We start from the raw sequence: 22,243 nt of genomic DNA on the forward strand, positions 1-22,243 counted from the left end.
CGACACGTACGTACGTGCGCGGTAACCGGTACGCTATACTGGAGGAGCCGCCGGAGGAGGAGAAGGGGACCGGACCGGGGATCAAGAGCGAGCTGCATGCACTATTCAGCGAGCTGCGAGAGAGAGATCAAGCACATGCTGTGGAAAAAAATGCTAATGCCATTTTTGTCAGTATCTTGAGATACTTTGAGCTCTGAGTTAGAGGGTCTAGTCTCTGCATATCTACTCTGATCTAATTTATCGTCTTTGGTAAATATTTTATGATTTAATTAATCTTACTTTTTATAAAATTAAGTCAGGGGCGGTATTCATAATTTAATATATTATTATTGGTATTCTGAACATTGCATGCATTGTCTTTTCTCCTTATTTTTCTCAGAATCAGAGATATGACAAAATTACAAAATTGGTATTCTGGTACTGTGGATGTCATAACTTTTGTCACAAAAATTGTCATAAACTTTGTCTCTTTTTAGCCATGTTAGCGTGCACCAAAAACAATGCGGCATGCGCATAATCCTTTTATAAAAATAAAAATAAAAGCAAAAATATGACAAAATTTATGACGGGATCACGCATGTGCACGAGATGGGCAACAGAGGCACATGGCCAATATCAAATATGGGAGACTCCTAATGTTGTAAATCGGATCGAAAATCGGATCGGCAGGCAGCCGGCAGTTAATACTTAAGGCAAGCTTCGTTCTAGTTCTAAAATCAAAATTGAATCGAAAATCGAATTGGCGATATTTAAAAACAAAGGAATAGTAGGGTGTCTGAAGCCACACTGAAAAGTGTCAGCATAAAACAGGCTTATTTAGGGGAAAATATGGCACATTTTTTCGGGGAAGTTCAGGCTACTAGAAAAATGTGATCTGAATTGATTATTAACTTGTGTTTGGCATGTATGGAAAGAGAAAATTCAGGGGCTTCTTTTGACAGTAAGGACAAGTTTATATGATCATTTTAAATAAGGATTTAGAGATATATTGCAAACCCTTATTTTTGTGTGTGTTGAGATTGCCATTTCTCCATGCGTTTTCTATGGGAAAATGACATTTCTGTTTTGCACAATTTTTTTCACTTTGTCGCAATTTTTCATTGTGATCTGGTTTCCAAATCTTTATAAAAATCATACCATCAGATGGAGCATAAAAAATCCTATTGGACTCTTTATGGACAAGTTTTTGGCATTAATAATAAATTTATAACAGCTCTCGGAAGCTAAAAATTTGGATTTGTGTGTGTCCATTTCTTAACTACACAGTCTATGGCAGAGAAATGCTGAAAATTTACCTAATTTCATTCTTCTTTTTTGCAGCCAATAATTTGATTTTTTTCAAAAATGTTACATTTCTGTCAGTCTGAAGGTCATTTCTCTTCAAATTCACAAAGAAAATGTGATATTTTCTTCAAATAAGAAAAATAATTTTTTTCTCCAGACACCCTAGGAATAGATTCGCGGTCGCGCACATCTCCCTGACAAAGTCACAAAGACAAATGCATTGGAATGGAAGTCGCCAACATGCGCGATTGTTCAAAACATGTTATAAAAGGGTTTTGAGGTGTTACTGCTTAAAAATGAACAGAGTGATTTTTATTAGAAAGATAAACGAATGACGCATCTTCCGAGGAAAGTTGCAAAGGAAAATAAAATGAAAATAAGTCTCATAGATCACAGGTTAATGAACGATCGGCAGGACATCTTTTATAAGTAGTTTTAGGTGCTAGCAATTTTATTATTGGAATGATCTCTTGATGCATTATCTTATTAAAGTCGCAAGTGCAATTAAAATATAGTAGGATGGGGGGTCGGGTGTCCGGACACTTTATATTTTTGAAGCCTTCTTTTTTGTCTTAAGATTACACTAAAAATATGAATTCAATAGTTGTAATCATCCTCTATTTTGTTCTCTATAATAATTTCTAACATTTTGTACTAATAATTGATGTAACTTCGCTTGTAATTTTTTCCAAATGACTTTATAAAATTGATCGTCCGGACACACAACCTGTCCGGACACACAACAACTGGGTATAGAAGTCGCAACAACGCGCTATGATTCGGAACATGTTATTAAAATGTTTTGAGGAGCTACCGTTTTCAAATCAATATATTGCAATCTTGAGAAATGAACTTTTGATATCCAAGAAGAAATATAAAAGAAGCATCTTCCGACCAAGTTGCAAAGACAAATAAATTGAGGTTGAAGAGAAGATGTCTATCATCATAAACGATGTAAGAGAGTAGCGCGGTGATCTCCGTCTAGTAATACGACCTTTAAAAGTTCACGGCGGCGTCCGCTATCACCACGAGGTTGAAGAGAAGATATCAATCATCGTAAACATCGTCAGAGATAATACTGCGTCTTTCTCCCTGATTAATGCGACCTCTTAATAGCTAGCACCTCAAAACAATCTTGAAACATGTTCCGAATGATCACGTTGTAACTAGATCTACGCCAATTTTTTTAATTCATTTTTTTCCTTCAAGTGGCATGATCTTGCTGGTCAAAGTTTCAGGGTGTCCCATACATTATTTTCTCTGTATGATTTTCTGGACGTAAAGTCGTAAACCAGCTGCGCGGCTAAGCCCGGGAGCTGAGCTCAAGTTGAAAAATGATTCTGAGTTTTATGCATGGTTATGGAATCAAAATGGCTAAATGATATTTGTAGAGCATTGCATGAATCAATAATACTGCGTCTTTCTCCCTGATTAATGCGACCTCTTAATAGCTAGCACCTCAAAACAATCTTGAAACATGTTCCGAACGATCACGTTGTAACTAGATCTACGCCGATTTTTTAAATTCATTTTTTTTCCTTCAAGTGGCATGATCTTGCTGGTCAAAGTTTCAGGGTGTCCCATACATTATTTTCTCTGTATGATTTTCTGGACGTAAAGTCGTAAACCAGCTGTGCGGCTAAGCCCGGGAGCTGAGCTCAAGTTGAAAAATGATTCTGACTTTTATGCATGGTTATGGAATCAAAATGGCTAAATGATATTTGTAGAGCATTGCATGAATCAATAATTTCATTAGATTTTAGGTTTATTTAGATGGAATGTTGTACATTTAATCAGATATCCACCATTCATCCCTCTCAATCCAGCCAAAACAGTCTATGTCTACTCCACTGCACTCACCTCATAATATGGAGTGAACCAATGTCTTTGTCTTAATTTATTTTTCACTTACTTATTTATTCACTTTAATTTGTCTCATTACAGTGATGAAAATGATTTAATTTTATCTTTAGCTTTACCCAATTGTATATTCATTTATTTATTCATAAATTTTACCTTTCCCTAAATTATTTAATGACAAATGTGTTTGTTTTTATTCTGTTCATTTGTTGAATATTCAATTAATTAACCTGATCTTGATTAATTCAACATTTTGTTTATACTTAGAAATAGCGGAGGTGTTACAAGGAGGTAGGCAGGGGGCAAACGCCCGCTATGACTTTTCAATAGCGGGGCGGGGGTGGGGGGTGGAGAAAAAAGGGGGAAAATACGGTAATAGGGATTAGGGTATAAAAATAGAGATTTGGGTAATGTAAATCTGTAACTAAGGTAATTCATTAAGGTTAATAATTGTTATTCAATTGAAAAAAAAGTTAAATTTAAATCATCTTGCTCATGTTCAGAAATAAAGGTGTACGTGATATACCCTAACAAGGCCGAGGGTTGAATTTTTGCAATTGAAAAAAAATCAAGATTTCATTGTCTGTGAAGGGCCATATGACATGTACAAAATATTTCCAACGTATTTCAGTCGAACTTCATAGAACTGTAAACACACTCTTACCGAACTGATCCTCATAAATGATCAGCATCATCAGCTACGTTGGCTCAATCTAGAGGCTGCACCACCAACATCCCCCCCCCCCAAAAAAAAATATATCACCATCTTCAGCAAAAAGCTTTAAGTAGTAAAACAACACGGTTTCAGTCAACTGTAGACCCAGTTCTTGAATTACGAAATCTTTAGATTAAAAACCATGCCGGTACGCAGAAATTATTTTCTGGGGCCAGGGGGGGGGGGATGCAGCAGGACACATGCAATTTTCGAAGAAACTCTTAAAGGGGGATAAGTAATTGTGTTGCTGGAGCAGTTTCAAAATTTCTTAAGTGAAATTGGAAGATTTTGTGAACATGTTTTGTGAATTTGAGGTAATACCACCCCCATCCCCTGTTGCGTACAGCCATGATAAAAAAAGAAGCTTTTTTTAAATTGTAAGGTTACAGACATATATTTAGATTAATAAATTGGAGAGTATGGTCAATAAAAAATATTCTGTATCACAGGTAAGTAGATAAATAGAGTCTTTCTACATCAATAAAGTAAAAGGCTAAAAAAAAAAAATCGAATTTTCTTAATTAATAAATAATGTACCTATTTTCAAATTTTCACGATAATAAATGCCCCTGCATCAGCCATATAAAAATTAAATAAAATATTATCTTAAAGTCATAAAAAGAACTCAATTAGAGCAGCATTTACTAAATCATTCTTGTAGAATAAACATTAGGGGCCTAGTTCATATTTTAACAAGAAGCAATGATTTAAGAAAAGTTAAAATGACACCCCCCCTCGAAACAGAATACCCCAATGTCATGACCATACATAATACAAATGTCAATCTGGCTTGGAGTTATGTTTGAAGTTATAAAACCTTGAAGACACATATCAAATCAAATGAATATTGATGATTTTTAATGTAAACTTATGATTACCACCGATCAGCATGTGTCATATAAATTTCACATTCTCACTCTATCGTCGTTTTCCGGAGATGAAATGAGAATTTTGCCCTAAATTCCTCCAAATCCGAGTATCACTAGACATTGGAGAAAAAACAGTGCAGATGGTTTTTTGTTATGGTATGGTAACTGTGATCCTCGTTCGTATATCATAAAATAAAATTTTCAACCAAAATTTATGGTTAGAAAGTTGTGACATTTTTCCCAAACCCTGTATTTTTTTCTCAAAATACGCTATTTTATTGCAAAAACATGCCTCAAATTTGCCCTATGATTTGAGACCTTTTCTCCTCAAAAAGTCGGCCTAAATAAATTTATCGGAAAATATGAATATTCTGAAAGATTTGCGTAGGTATTTCTTCTCTATTGCTTTTTTTTTATGTGATTGTTTGAAAGAGAAGAAGAGGTTGATTTTATCTGAATATTTATTTTTTCGGAATACCGATTTGTGACAATCATAGCGGTGTCACATCTCAGAAAGAAATGACAAACTTTGTCTTTATGACAAAAGTTATGACAGTGTTCCAGAAAGACCCGAATACCACCCCTGATCATGTCTAACTTTCGAAATAAAAATTCTAACTTCCATTGGCAATTGTGACGCCATGGGAATGGGAAAGATTTTATATTGCTGGTGCTGGTGTAAACAAATTAGGCCTAGATCTAACTTTAGTAATGTTAGATGGATCTACGCAATTAGCGCAATATTAGGTGACCGTGATCTGTCAATTGACAGATCAACTATTAATTTATTACGTCTTTACGAATTTTCTTCTTTATTTTATTTTATTTTTCCACCCGTTTCTTTAATGTTTAGCACAAAATCTCCAGAATTCCTCCTTCACTTGAAAGTTTCTTCAAAAGTTCAGGCTTCAATTTCTATCAAGTTTTATGCAGATCTAACGGTAGGCCTATGTTTTGTGTATAAAACGAGTTCAAGGTCAAAAGCTCATCGTGACGTCATCCAATCGCCATTTAGTAAATAGACATCAATCAAATATCATTCATACAAGTTTCAAAATTTATTGATCAAAATCCACACATATTGGATCATTCTCAATTTTACAAACAAACACTTATATGAACAATTACAGTGAGACACAAAGTTACAAATCAAACATATAGATATATAAATAAATACAAAATACAGAAAAATTATGGTTAACAGTTTTCATGTTGAGCCCTAAAACATATTCGATACATATTCAAATCAATAATTGACCTCTTATAGCATAGGTAAAATTATGGTTGTCTTTTTTTTCTTTTGAAAGTTTCTTTGCACGATTTTTGTCCCGCCTGCATAGCAGAGCGAGACTATAGGTGCCGCTTTTCCGACGGCGACGGCAGCGTCATTAACATTGAAATCATAACCAAGGTTAAGTTTTTGAAATGTCATTAAATTAAAAATCTTAATATGTCAAAAAATCAACCATACAGCCTTGTAGATTTTATCGCGCACTACCACTGTGCAAAATTGCGGCACTCGCGCAATCAAAGGCCAAGATCTCAGGGAGGGGGGCGTAATCACCCCCCCCCCCCCAGCTGTGAGAGGGGTCCAAATAACCCGGCTCTTTTAGGGTTAATCTGTATCATCTTTATCTGTATTCCCCAGGTCAGTTTCTCAGCCGCCATGGCGATAAGTCTGACTGTACGTAGATTCTGCTTGGAAACTGCAAGACTGCTTCCCAGGGTGGAATCAAGGAATCTCCTCCACACCCAGTCCCAGACCAGACTTGTTCCATCGTGTATCCACCATCGTCCTCTGTGTCCTCCCGCCTTCCACAGTGGTGCCATCTGCGTACTAAGACCAGGAAACAGTGCCTCCAAAAGCTTTCACATTTGCCAAAGAAACATCTTCACAAAGTGGTTGCGGACATCCAGTTCTTCATCCAAGAACACCAAAGACAGTGAAATTGCTTCCAAAGATTTGGACAGCATGGAGGAGGACTCTATCATACCAAAGACCGATGAAGAGGGCAAACCCCTGAGTAATTGGAAGCGAATGAAGATCATGATGAAAGCCTACGGTTATGTAATCATCCCTGTACATTGGGTCATAGCACCACTATGGTTTGGAGCTTTCTACTACACTATCAAAATGTAAGTCATGTGTAGACATAGAAGGATGTACAAGGGGCAGTTTCCACTTGATACGGAATTGCCCAACAAAATTCCAATCCAGATGGGGTGTTTAATAAAGCTTTTTGTAAAGTTATGATGTAACATGGAACTGGAACTTGTTCTTAGGTGCCAAGCCAGCTTCAAGGGGATATACATGTATCATTAGCACAAGCATGGGTCATTCGGTTGTGTGTAAAGTCATTTCTACTGTAACTCACAAACTGTTTTATGAAACACCCACCTGATCACAGAAGATACCTTGGATAAAATTTCTCACAATTGACAGAATATATTTGTTATCAAGACATATTCAGCATTGGCAGCAAAAAAATAGTGATCTGCAATCTTGTGGCCTAAATGAACACAAGGCCATCAATTGAATGAATGGCCTTCAATTTGTGCAAACTTTGCAAGTTTTCTACTTGCGCTGTAATGTGATAATATGCCCTTTTAGATTCAATAAAGTGTCTATTTTCCTTGAATGTGCAATATCTTCCCAAAATTGACACATGATTTCAGGTGAATTTCAGTCTATTTCTGATACCAAATTGAACATGTCAAATTGGCCTAGCCATTTCTTCTATACTGTGTCCTGTATGCAATGTTTGATCATCTTTTGTGTTTTAACTTTTATTCATGCTTCCTCTGCAAGAATTTAAATAAAATATTCATGATTATAATTAAATTAGGAATTAGAAAAATATCCAGAATCATTATTTTAATAAATTATACAGAATTGTGCATCTCATTTCTTTCTATCAATTTTTGTATTATTATTTGCTTATGCATAAAACATTTTATTGAAAGCTCTTGTAATCTTGTTTCTTGCAGGGGTGTTGACATCGGTCCATTCCTTACAAAAATTGGAGTCAGCGATCACCACGTTGAAACTCTACGCAACTCCAAGGCAAGCACTGCCCTCATGGCCTATGCATTGTACAAGATTTTCACACCTTTACGTTACACCGTCACTCTCGGCGCCACCGAGGTCACCATTCGCAAGCTTAGGAAGTTGGGATACATGAAGCCAACGCCACCGAAGGAAAAGACATACCGGGACTCATTCAAGGAGACGGTGGGGGAGATGAAAGATAAGATCTCAGACATGAGGGAAACTAAGAATTCTTGAGCTCCTTGCTCTTCCGGCTCCCTATCTCTGAATAGTGTTGATGCTTGTGACCTGCATGTTGCTACGTGTGATTATGTGAAAACACATTCTGATGAAGAGCAGTGGATGATGCTGTCTTTCGGTAACTTAATCAAACATTCATCAAGACTCAATATTCTTCCAAATGTTCATTCAAATGATTAATTCAGATTATATCTGAAAAATTATGATTTTAAGTGCATGCAGTACTGTTATGTTTGGCTCTTGAGCCTCCAACTTGAAATTTTTATGCCTTGAAAGAACCATTATAACCCTATTTTGAGATTGCATAGCGGGGGGGGGGGGCACTAGCGTACCTACGGGGGGCAGAGGGGGCAGACTGCTCCCCCTGACGAGTCTTTAAGACTTTTTCCATTTTTTTTTCTGGTACGAAATCCTTTATTTGTGGTTGAAGACCTTTTTTTTTTTTTTTTTTGCTTGTCAAATTTTTTGGCAAACAAATTTGCCCCCCCTGTGGAAAATCCCAGGGGGGGGGGGGGGGGCAAACATCCGTGAACTTGTTTTTTAATTTTTAAGATAATCTGTTCTGCACTGTCAATTTTTTCGATAAACTTCAGCATTAAATTTGCCATGAAATAGCACCTGCCATCATCAAAGCACCAGTAAGAGAGTAAGTGTAGTCTACACGTATACAGTGCATCCCAGAAAAAAGGAAACCAGGATTCCCATGTCTTTTATCTTCAAAGGCAAACAAAATATGGCATTTCATTGACATAATCATATAATTCACTTATTCCTCTTTATTTTGGTACCTAACATGAGACGAACACTTCACGCATTAATGAGCAAGACGAGTTTGAAATTTCAATGTCAAAACCAGGTTGCGCAGAAAAAAATTGGATAAGATTGGTTCGAGATACGACGACCGTGCCTAATCAACGATTGGCTCATTTGCATTTCTTTTGTATTCTTTGTTAAGATTCTCTCACTGATCCCTAAATTTTTGTAAAATGAGACTATATTCGGATTCACATGTGAGTTTCTGCGCAAATCGTTTCTGATATGCCTCAATATTTATTGTTTGTAATCTGCCATGCATGAACGATTTGCTTAGCTGTTGCTTTCAAATTCGAGATGAGATCCTACTCTTGCCACGAGTATAAAATTCATAGCAAAAACATATTTAATAATTGTGAAATCTATCTCTGAAAGTGGGTTTCCTTTTTTTTGGGACGCACTGTATTATCATCATTATGATGTGATTTTATAATTTTATTAGACTATAGAACTATAAGATTTATAGATCAGGGGAAGTTTTACAAAGATAAAAGTTGCACTTTGATTGCAGTTGCATACAGTATATAACCGAGGAGGTTTTACTTTAGCCTCCTTGATATAATGTATCACTGCATTGTTTTTTTCAGATCATGTTCATCTTTCTCTCTATCTCTCTCTCTCTATACATATATAAAGCTACATTTTGGAAAAATTGAAAATAAATTTTATTATACAAATTCAATATATTTTAATGAATTTCTTGAGAGATATGCATTAATACGCATGAACATATGAAGTACTTCTCTATTTTTTTTGCATTGAAAATGTCTATGAGATTATAAATGTGATGAGATTAATTTGATGGTTTTCACAATATCAGAATAAAGTATGCAATATTAAGATTATAGTTAAGGTGTGGCAATGGCGGAGGCATAAATTGACCATGTCGAATCGAGAATATGTCTGGTTATTTAGAAACTGCAACTTATGGTGTGTTACATTTCTTACAAGCAGGTGTGAATTGAAAAGATGCCCATCGTACCCCCTCATATTAAAGACCCAGACTGGACCAAAAGTGAAATGTTATAACAATGGAAAGCTCATAAACTACTAAATACAATGTAAGCTTTATGCATTTTCACTACTTACAAGCCGTATTTTGCTAAAGAATAGCTCCAATTATTAGGCTTCTAAAATAAGCCTTATTGTGCTTTTCATTTGCCTCGAGATGTCATGTTGTGCTAGAAGCATCATGATTCCATGGTTTTGTAAAAAGAAAAACTCAGTGATTTTCCCGGGGGGGGGGGGGGCAGTCAAATGAATTGCTGTACACAAGTGTGACCAAATTATTTCCAAACACCCTCTAAACAAATTTTTCTCTGTGTTATGGAGAACAATTTATGATTGTGATTAGAAATAACATAATTTTTATATTTTGAGTTATATAGACCCAAGGTCTATATAATTCTTCATATCTTCATTGATCAATCATTTAATGTATTTCTGCATTAAGTATTCGTAAACTTATTCATGTAAAAAGCAGTGAGTAGGGATAAACAATATGACAATATTGATATTTTACATTGGAACTTCCATCATTAGATGAAATTGTATGTACATATCTTCATTATCACATCTTCATTATCACAAATATCTCAGCATTATAAATTAAGGATTTTTCCTTTCTAATGTTGATCTTCATTGCATGCCTAGGCAGCATAATAGGTAATATGAACAAACGGTGAACGTGTATCAACTTTTCAGCTTACTACTGTTGTGCTAGCCTATACCACATACCCGGTATGTAAAATGTGTAGCCCTAAAAGTAAATCTGTAAGGATGTTCTTAAGGAAAACTTTTGCAATCAACTTAAAATAACAATTGCAACTACTGGACAAGTTTAACATCTACTGATTCTTTCTGTTGTGGCAGAAGTTGACCAACAATATATCACACTTTTGTAATCTCTCAATTTATGTTTTTCAATCAGTATTTGACTTGCAATTGATTACAAATGTCAGTATTTGACTTGCAATTGATTACAAATGTGTTGCGCCTAATATTATTTATTGCATAAAGCAGCAATATGACTAATTCATAAGTGTCACTATCCTTAGACAATCTTTTTTTTGCAAGGATGAGTAGAAGTCTTCTGTTGCATATCATAAATCACACCAAGTGTGCAAAAAATTATATATACTATATTTTGTGGGGTTTCATAACTGTCTATTGTATTAGAATACCAGGGGGCTGTTTCATAAAGCTGTTCGTAAGTTAAGAGCGACTTTAAGAACGACTGGTGAACCTTTCTTACATGGCAAACCATCGCCAATGAATATACCATTTACCACAAGAAAGGATCACCAGTTCTTAAAGTCGCTCTTTATTTACGAACAGGTTTATGAAACACTCACCTGAGTCCCGTAACACAAAGGTTAGCGATTGATCGTAGAACGTTTTATACGATTGATTCCATTGAATACAATGTACAATAAATCGTGAAAATCAAGCGTACGATCAATCGCTAACCTTTGTGTTAGGAGACCCAGGACTCCGTAACATAAAGGTTTGCGATGTCTGCTTCATAGAGGGAGTTCTTGTGAAATTTTGATATTAAAGGAGAATGAAACCCTTGAAACCAGCTGAATCCATATCAAAGAGAAAAATCAAAGAAACATATTGTTGAAAGTTTGAGGAAGATTGAATGAATAATAAGAAAGTTATGAGCATTTGAATATTGAGATCACTAATGCCATATAGATCCTCCCATTGGCAATGCGATCAAGATCTGTGATGTCACACACGTACAACTCCCTCATTACTTTAGTACTTATTTCACTTATATTCTCACTTTTATAGAGTCTATCACAAGGTGAGGTGTTCTCTTTATATGAGAGGACAAGTACAGAGGTTTCACAACATATCATTGATGAATCGTTTGTCATATGATTAGAATGAGCAAAAAGATATGTTTTGGGGTATATTTTCAGCATCCAAAAGGGGAGAGGTGTTCATCTGTGACATCATAGATCTTGGTCGCATTGCCAATGGGAGGATCTCCATAGCATTAGTGATCTCGACATTCAAATGCTCATAACTCTTCTATTGCTAGTCCTATTTTACTCAAACTTTTGTTGATCTTATTCTTTGATTTTTCTGCTTTCACAAAAGCTAACTTACTCCAAGAGTTTCATTCTCCTTTAATGATCAGAAGATTATTATAGATAATTATCTGTATAATGGTGATGAGATGATTGATGATGATGATGATGACAATGATGATGGTCATGATTATGATGGTGATGGTGGTGATGATAGTGATGATTATTATGATGGCGTTGATGATGGTGATGATGATAGTGATGATGATGATGATTATGATCGTGATGGTAGTGATGAGATGATGGTGGTGATGATGACGATTATATGGTGATGAGATGATGATGCATGATTAGGATTATTCAATGATGATGATGGTGGTGGTGATGATGACCATGATTGATTATGATGATGTGATGGTGTCATGGTGATGATGATGACGGCGATGATGATGTGATGATGATCATGATCATGATGGTGATTGATGATCACGTGATGATGATGATGATGATGACGACGATATGGTGATGATGAACTAGGTCTACGCGTGTTACCAGGCAAGGCGCGGTGCCTCGCCGGCGATACAGTACAGCTCCGCGCCGCGCGCTCCGGATCGATAACATTAACACTAGCTGCGCTATAGGGGATATTGGAATTGGAATGCTGATATGTGCATACAGACTGCCACTCCCATCATGGATACGGACGCTGCAAGAGATTCGAACCCTGCTAATGAATCCGGGGCTGAGCCTGAGGAATCAGAATCACTCCAAGACATATCTGAGCTAATCAAAGATGGGAAAAATGCAAAAACGATTATGTGTGAAAGATGCAACAGTAAAATTTTATTACCAGGAGTGGCTGAAGTAGCGACGAAAGAGGTATGATCTAGTCCCATTCGTGTCATTTTGTGTAGTGCACAGTGGCCAGTGCATATAGTCACATAGTGACTCTGGACACGATCAAGTTTATTTAGAAAAATTTACAAGCGAAGTTTCTCAATTTTTTGTACAAAATGTTAGGAAATATTATAAAGAACAAAATAGAAGATGATTACAACTATTGAATTCATATTTTTAGTGTAATCCAAAGACAAAAAGAAGATCTATGATTATGAACAAAGTGAGTATGAGTATGACTATAATTAGTATATGATGGTGGGCCCTAAGTCTGCGCACCTAACAATTTGAGTTAAGATTTAACATGAATTTCTTCTTATTTCACAAAATCTTTTGGATAATAATGTTCCTTATATTATTGAGAGTAAGTATACCAAATTTCTCATTAAAAAATGAAAGAAAATATAGGATTTTCTTGAAAAAACCTTGGGCAGTCATTTTCAGATTGAAAAAAAAAATGGTACCCCATGTCTGCGCACTCATTCACTTTGCACACGATTCGGAGATTTTGATGAGAAAGGCTGTATTTTGAGGCCGTCACATGAAATGCCCTGAATTCATTATTTTTTCACCATTTTGAGTCGGATTTTTTTATGAATACCTGTCTTTGTATTGCATGTGTAAAGTTCGTGCTCGTTGCGTATCTTCTTTTACTAGAATCGCGCAGATACGCGGGTGCGCAGACTTGGGAGACCGCGCAGACATGGGGGAACTGACCATACTAATACTAACCTCGCAATACGTGTGAGTGTATAATTATGGTCTAACTGTTAATGTTATGGGACAAAAAAATGAAAATCAAGCTCTTCAAGCTACACTGACTGCCTCCTTCAATCCTGAAGATTCTTGCAGTATTGTAGAACCGGGGACCGGCAGGTAACAAATTTGCTTCACAAAGGATAATATCAAATATGAGTAGCAGTCATGAAAAAGGGGGATAAAGTTGCAATGCAACACCAGAAGAATTATTCCCTGCACCGGCAGGGAAAAAAGGGAGTCCCCCACCTATCCCTTTTTTTGTCATGAATGTAACCATTTATTATCTTTCCTTTTTTCCTGTTTTTCCTCTTTGGATAGATTTTCCTGCCGCACATGAAGAAAAAGTCGGAGCAAGAGAACGCCACGGAGGGGGAGACGCTGAGTAAGCATTGGGTAGTTTCGGACATGTTCACCTTTGAGAACGTTGGTTTCACAAACACTGTTGGCACGGCCAAGTATCTTCTTTGTGCCGACTGTGAGGTTGGACCCCTCGGATGGCATGATGTAACTGACAAAACAAAGTTCTTTGTGGCCTTGGATCGGGTGCTGCACCAATGAGACATGACCGGAGAATCTGTGTACCGTGCGACAGGGGTCATTGCATGCCTTATATCAACATCTTGGCGGTCACACAACTATGCTTTTGTAATCCAGAAGCAGTACATTATATCTGAGTGCAATTCTACAGACCAATTGATGTAATCTCTCGTGTTGCTTGAAACTTTTAAACTGTTTAACCCGGGGCTCTTAACTCGCTGGCTACAGGAACCGGGTTGCACCTGCACGAAGTGTATGGGAATAAAAGAAGTCAGTAGTAGTCAATGGGTTAATTCTATATCAGTGATGCCAATCATGCCAATCTTATTTACTATAACTTATCAGTCGTTAAAAAAAAAAAATTACCCCCTTCCAGGGAACACCAAATTAATTCCAGCATCTAGCAATGACTGTAATTTTAACTGTTTGTAGATGTATTTGGATTACAATTAAACACAACTCATAAATATAGGCCATTTTCTTTGGTCTGAAACCAATTGTCAAGTATTGAAAGGAATACACGTATGGAGCAGTGTTTGAATATTTTTGGTTTCTCTAGTAATCGTCGTTCAACCATATTGTGGAAATGGTGTACTAAATTTGACATTGTATTAAGTTGGCTTGAGGGCTATAATATGAAATAGTGGTTTTTTATTGCACAGCTCATTCTGCAGCTGAATTATAAGCATAATGAAGTGGACTGAAGATACCTAATATTAAATTTATTGCACAAATTACGCTTCATGTATATGACACCCAACACATAATGAGGGTGATGTGGAAGTAGTGGAGGCAACATGTAGCAGCTATAGCTTATTTCAGACAGTTCCTACTATTTACTACACGTCAACAAGCAAATTTTTGAAAAGCAAGGAAGTGTATTATACAGTGCGTATCAAAAAAAGTTTACATTTTGAAAAAGCCCTAGGAATTAAAAAATATGCAACATGTGGGTAATTTTTTCACATGTAATCTTGGGTTTGGGTCTCATCTATCTAATGCAAGTTAAAGTTTTGACAGAATGTTACACTTGAGTGAGCACTGTCCATTTTTGTAAAGCTCGCAGAAATCTGTTTGCGCAGAAATGCTTGTTTTCACGCTGTGTAAAGGGGGAGAGGGCGAAATCAAACTTACCCTGCGAAACATTTCTCATCCATTTCCCTTGCACTTTTAGTCAATTGAAATTAAACGAATACATTCAAGCATTTTGTAACAATTTTGCCACCCAAATTGAAATTTCAGCACTTTAATAAGCACAACCTTTACCCTTTTTGTGCCAGCTGGATCTGAGGACTTAACTGAATCTGAACAAAAGTTTATATCAGACATCTCCAGCATTTTTTCACTAAGTTTGTATCATTTAAAGTGGGTTTACATTTCATTTTTCATTTAATACTTGTTTCTCCGCACTTTTTCCAAGCTTGACAATGATTAACAAAACGAACATGAAGCCTAAGCCATTTTATGTAAATCACATCTCAGTGTAAAGCAAACATCGTCACGATGGCCTCGGTGTGTGGGGGAGTGGGGTGAGGCGCAATGCACTCTTCGAAGTGTTTTGGCCTAGGAAACAAGTTAAAAAAGGTAAAAGATATCTTCAAATCAATTTTACTAGCTAAATTCCTCGTGTTCTTCATGATTAAGGTCTACTTTTATTCGCATAACTATTCCAGAGTTCTGCGCAAATCATTTTTCACTAACTTTTCAAAAGTAAGTGGTGCTCAGGAGGAAATATTTTTCGACAGTTATATCGTCATTTGCTTAAGTGGATCTGTACCAATGTTAAAATGTGGAAAAATCTTCAGGATATTACAAATATATAATTTTACAGGATTTTTTCTAAGTGTAAACTTTTTTTGATACGCACTGTATACATCAATTATGAAAAAAATAAATTGATATCACGTAGCAACATTTTTAGAGAAAGGAAGTTTATTTTGATTTGGATGGGCTTTGATTTTGATTGTATCGAGTAATATTTCTGATTTCCAAGCTATTTTTCAAACAAGTAATAACTGTGATGTTGCTAATATTATTTTATGAGGAACATTTGTGTCACTGAAACAATTGGCCTCCACTTGAAGATTGTGTTTCAAAGTTTGTTATAAATGCTTACCATCTTAATCAAAATTGAAATAGCAGTAATAGCATATCTAGACAAGAAGAAAAATAAAAAACTGAGTGGCTTTGTGCAATCATTTGCTTTTTTCTATGAACATTTACACAAAAGATGGATTTTTTGTGGTTGTTGGATTTGTGAGAAATGTACTTTCTCCTAATTTCTGAACATTCCTGATTTCTTGTCAATTTACTGTATTTTTTTTTTAAACATTTGGTATCAGTAAAATTGTTTTTCTTCAATGTCCTGTTAACATAATTAAAGAATGAAAAAAGATTCCTGCCTGTTCTATCCATCAGACAAAATGAATACAATTTTTTTGATATAAAACTGTAATAAAGAACCGTTATTCAATCATGAAGCCATAATTAGGATCATTTTGTAAGGACTGCTATTCATTGTTCTCATCATGATTGTGTGGAACTTCTTGTTTGCAACATATATAGACACACAGGTGACAAACGGGACCTTGCTGCTCTGATTTTTTTTTCAAAGTTAAATCAATATTAACCAAATCTCCTGGGCAAAATTCAACTTAGAAAAAGTAAATAACATATACATGTATTGTTTGAATCTGGTCTTAAAAAAACTACCTTGGTTTAGGAATATATTTACTTTTGGAAATTGACTTTATGCTGACTTACTTTACTTATTACTGCAAATCTTTAAGACCCATGTGGTTAGTTTAATTTTATTCTTTGGATTTAAATATAAAAACATGAAGTTGCATTAAACAAGTATTTCTTAAGAAATTCTTTAAAATAAATGTTAATTGTCACCATATTATCATAGATCTATTCTGGATCTATTATATTAACGTAAAGTTAACTTTGTGACAACATGAGATCTTAGCTGAAACCGATAACTCTGAAGATCACCAACATAGAAATGCATATGTGGGACAGTTGCTTGGAAAAAACACTGACATACCATGTTTATTTTGCCCATTTCTCAGCAATTACCCATCGTCTTTTAGAGCTATTTGGCATATATTTTGTTATTTATTTTCAATTATAGATGCAAATACTTAGGTGGCCATTTTATTGGTTTCTGTTTGAACTCATTTGAGATTGTTACCACAACTATGTTTCATATTCATAAATTGTAGCTGGTGATAAATTTAGAAATGTTTGTATATTTTCCTGCAGAGCATAGACTGGGCCTGTATTCTAAAGTCCAGTTTAATTTAGACCATGGTCAAACTGTATGCTAAAATTATGGGAAGCTCTAAATGTCAAGATTTGGTTTACTTTGGATAATGTGTACCATGTTGTTTCCTCATGCATCGATGATGAAGAAAACTATTTTCGTCATTATTCCCAGACAGTTATGAATGGTCTGAGTGTAAAATGAGCCGTTGATTCAAACTTGTATTGTTTGAGATTTGTGGCACAATTAGCTATATTCATAGTTAATCCACAGCTGTAGACCAGAGTTTAAATTAATCTGGAGTTTAGAATATGAGCATGAGAGTGTAGTTCAAAAACAATATTTCAAAAAGAAATCAATTATCTTCAAATGTATTATATTTGTGTAATGATGTTTAATTATTTATTATAATATTAATTCACTGTGATTATGCAATTTAACTTTATCCAGCTGTGCCTATTGTGGTAAAACCGTTTGGGGTGTATTAAAAAAAGAAACCCAAGTTTCATGACTGATAGTGAGAACAAACCATCATCAAATTGATAACTTTTAAAATTTATCACCCAAAAGTAGAACTTCTAAGTTTTCCATTTTTTTCAAAGGTAAAAGACTGTATTTGTTATTGAACACTACTGTCACTCAATTCTTTTGTTATTCAGGAAAAGATATGAAAGTTGGTTTTCCTTTTTTGATTACCCAGTACACTTGTGATTTACTTGTTCATTTTAAGTTGTGCAGTTGTATGACATACTTTTATGTAATGTTGCTGGAAATTTCATAATATTCCTGATAAAATTAGTCTTGTAGTGTAACTTTAATGAACTTTTCTGTAAAAAAAATGACTTGTTGGTGCCAACAAAAGAAATATTTGTAAATATCAATGCAACATTCAGTTTAATTGTAGTTTATTTTTCATTTAAATGTCAAGCAAAGTGCATAGTAGAGAGAGAGGAAGGGAGTGGAGAAGAGAAGATTTCAGAGATTCGGAGGGAGGGGTACAAGGAAATGAGACATCAAGAAAGAACAGAGAGAGAGAGAGATACCGTTCTCATTACGCTTTCTAAAACTAGTTTACTGGAAACCGGTTCAGTAAACCAGTTTGGAATATCACATTGCTAGCGTTTCCATTTGATCACACGAAAGTGATTTTCAAAATCACTTCATGTAAAGCGATCTTGTTGCTATGGAAATGCTCTCAGTGGGGTGACACGTTGCGTGCGAAATTCGAAACTGCAGCATAGGCATTCTACACCTGTCGTGTGGAGTAGCGCACTCAAAATCTCAAAATGTGCGAAGATCGCTTCCTGAAGAACAGTTATTTTCTCACGCTAAAACCATTTTAATGAGGGAAAGTGATCTTGAAAACTACATCGAGAGGTGGTTTTCTGAACCGGTTTGGAAAATCGCTTCGACCATTCTCATTACACGTTAAACTAGTTTCCACTTAAGTAGTTTCCACTAAACTAGTTTCCAGTAAACTAGTTTTAGGAAGGTAGTGAGAACGATGTCAGAGAGAGCATACACACAGAGATTATTACAAACTCATAAAGTGGTTTAACCGCTACAGTAACCATGGTAACTGCATTAAATGAATTTCAACTGATAATTTCGACTATAATATTTCAATTATGATGGTTATTATCATCATCAAAATTGAAGTATTACACTAAAAATAACTTCCATAGTTCTAATTACACTCCTGCCAGATGTGGATTGGCAATCCAGGGGGGGGGGGGTAGGACGAGGAGCCCCCCCCCCCCCCTTAGAAAATAAAAAGGGAGAGAGGGCAAGAAAAGGAAGGGGAAAGGCATGATAGGAGAGAGAAAAAGAGAAGGATAAGGGAGATGAAAAAGGGAAGGGAATATGCAAGAGAAACTGAAGAAAAACGAGGGAAAGAATTAAAGGATGGGAAAGGGATAGGAAGAGGGGACAGAAAAGATAGGATGATTTAAGAGAATCAAAGGAAGGTGAAAAAGACAAATAAAGGGAGAGGGGAAATAAACAGAAACAAATGCGTTACCAATAGGGGCTGCAGCTGCTTCAGTCCTCTAGATATCTGTACCTTTCCACCTTCTAGTCCATCAATTTGGTGCAGGATAAGTCAAAGGATTTTAAGGCTCCAAGATTCAAAATTTTGTTGAAAAAGATGATTTCCTCTTACTTTCTCTATTTCACTTCCCTTCTTTTCCTTTCTCCCTCTCTTTTTTTTAATATTTTACTTTTGTTTATATCTATACTGGAAAGGAGAACCAGCATGAGGACGAGGCTCTTTCATCCCCAGACATCTCATTTTTTTCAATAATATTTTGCCCTTCATGAAGGAGGATGTAAAGGGTCGTTTCAGCCGGGCCTCGATTCTTCCTTTTCATTTTCCCCCTTCTACTTCTCTCTCTTGCTTTCTTTCCTCCCTCGCATTCCGATTTCTCCCTTCTTTTCTCTAGTATCCCTTTCATTTCTTCCTCCCCCCTCTCTCTATCTCTCTCTAATTTCACATATAGAAATTTTGCTACAAAATCCCACTCCTTTTCTCAACACCGTTTTTACTGCCTCAACAATAGGTTAGTCTGTTTCTTGCCAGCAAGTATTAATATATACATTCAGGCATGGATATAGAGTAGAATTGTACAGAAGACTTAATTGCCAACCAGATGAGATGAGAAGACATGTCGTTGAAACTTGATTTGGACAAGAGGACACGGATTATTTTCAGTCCTAACCGTCTGATTATGATACAGAAGACGTCAATGCCTCACTCAATTATTTATTGACCACAGGCCTACTATTTTTATCACTGATATTTGTAAAACTTGATTCTAAACTTCAAAGTTATAATGCACAAACTTTCTTAATTTTCATTCCATTTTACGAGGCCGCCATCATTTTCAGGCTTAACCGCTCACGATGGCGGTCTCCTGCATTCGTTTAAACTGTTATTTTCTTTTAATTGAATATTGCTTCTTGTTGATATTTATTTTTCATTGCTTTATTACGACTATTTCTTTATTGTTTTGTAAAACTTAAATGTATAGATGTTATGTTGCACATTTATCTTGAATGCAGAAATGAAATAAAATCAATCAATCAATATATGTTAATGCCAGTTAAGATTTATTCGAATCAGCTTGATATTAGGCCAAACCTGCCCTTTAACAATTTTTTTTCTTCACATTTTAAAGAGTCAAATTTAAAGAGAGAGGGAGTGGGGTGGAGAAAAAAGTGTCATTTCCATGTTTTCAAAGTGCACCTGTAAAGGTTGGTTTCTGTGAAATGCTTCTTGATATTAGTGTATTCCAAAAATGGTGTAATATTTCCCCTAATTATAACTTGATAACATGTAACCCTGTTTACTAGGTGTTCCAATTGTGTTGATTTTCAATGTTGAAAATAAAATTTGTAATTTATTCTGTTTAGCACAACATTTAGTTGGCTTTTCATTGTTCTTTGCAACAGACTATGTTTGCTAATCCCTTTTTCTCTTAACCCATCTTATAAATCAAAACACAATACAGAATATTTATTATAAATCACAAGTATTTTATTTTGTTAGTAGTACATCTTGAAATCATGGCAAGGAGATCTTGCTGTAATCTTTACATCTATCAAAGTTACAGAAAAAATATCAGTGACCAAATAGTAATAGCATTACTTCTCAGGAATACAAATTGAATCACAATGTTAGTACTCTGCACACAATACTAAATACAATTCAACCAAATTCATTTCATAATTTAAATAAAATTTTTTTAGAAGGCCATACTGCTTTTTAGTCAACCAGTTTCACAAATATATTCTCTCTGTCAATCATTTAGAGGATTTTCAGCAATTTTAACAATACTATATATAGCTATAGCAATAGTAGAGTGTGCTTAAACCAGTAATGTACTTCTTTAGGCTACATGTTACTTGATATTCAATACACACAAATACGGCACTCCAAATTTGATACGTTGTAATAACTTACAAAGAAATCACTTTGTTCTAGGTTTCTGATGCCTTTGTTCTACATAATATACACCATAGTGGTATAAAACAAAACTACATGTACATACAAACACTGCGCACTGCAAGCTTTGTTCAAACAATCACTACCTTGTTGTTCACGATATCACTTTAGATATCTTCATAAAAGACTATTCTTAATGATGAAAAAAGACAGTCATGTTCTTTTTGAGCTGAGCTAATGATGAAATACTTCACATACGGATGTACTTATTTACTCCGGTTTAAACGTACAGTGCTGTAGATCTGAAGCAAACCTGGCTAGGTCAAATGTCATTAAAGGTCAAGTCCACCCCAGAAAAAAGTTGATTTGAATAAATAGAGAAAAATCAAACATGAATAACGCTGAAAACTTCATCAAAATTGGATGTAAAATAAGAAAGTTATGACATTTTAAAGTTTCGCTTATTTTTCAAAAAACAGTTCTATGCTCAACTCAGTGATATGCAAATGAGAGAGTTGATGATGTCACTCACTCACTATTTCTTTTTTTATTGTTTGAATAATACAATATTTCAATTTTTACGAATTCGACAATTAGGACCCCCTTGCTTGAACCACAAAATGTTAAAATAATGGAATTACATGTGTTCAGGGAGGAATGAAACTTTGTTTCACATGACAATGACTAGAAAATCAAAATATTTCATACAATAAAATACAAAAGAAATAGTGAGTGAGTAATGTCATCAGTCCCCTCATTTTCATACCGACCAGGATGTGCATATAACTGTTTTGAAAAATTAAGCGAAACTTTAAAATGTTATAACTTTCTTATTTTACATCCGATTTTGATGAAATTATCAGTGTTATGATTGTTTTATTTTTATTTTTTATTCTAATCAATTTTTTGTGGGGGTGGACTTGTCCTTTAACTTTGGTTCGAAGGAGGGTTAGATTACCATGTGACGT

General features: G+C 35.2%; 2 protein-coding genes across 2 annotated transcripts; both read left to right on the plus strand.

The window, feature by feature from the left end:
* Positions 1–30: 30 nt before the first annotated feature.
* Positions 31–10,974, plus strand: LOC129272119 (protein FAM210A-like). Its single transcript, XM_054909354.2, has 3 exons — positions 31–249; positions 6,377–6,864; positions 7,717–10,974. Exons 2-3 carry the CDS (start codon positions 6,395–6,397, stop codon positions 8,012–8,014), a joined length of 768 nt encoding a protein of 255 aa, XP_054765329.2. The 5' UTR covers positions 31–249; positions 6,377–6,394; the 3' UTR covers positions 8,015–10,974.
* A 1,559-nt stretch (positions 10,975–12,533) lies between these two features.
* On the plus strand, positions 12,534–18,208 carry LOC129254301 (guanine nucleotide exchange factor MSS4-like). Its single transcript, XM_064115672.1, has 2 exons — positions 12,534–12,750; positions 13,846–18,208. Exons 1-2 carry the CDS (start codon positions 12,538–12,540, stop codon positions 14,083–14,085), a joined length of 453 nt encoding a protein of 150 aa, XP_063971742.1. The 5' UTR covers positions 12,534–12,537; the 3' UTR covers positions 14,086–18,208.
* The last annotated feature ends 4,035 nt before the right edge of the window (positions 18,209–22,243 follow it).

Source organism: Lytechinus pictus, chromosome 2 (genome assembly GCF_037042905.1).
Source record: "Lytechinus pictus isolate F3 Inbred chromosome 2, Lp3.0, whole genome shotgun sequence".
Lineage (NCBI taxonomy): Eukaryota > Metazoa > Echinodermata > Echinoidea > Temnopleuroida > Toxopneustidae > Lytechinus > Lytechinus pictus.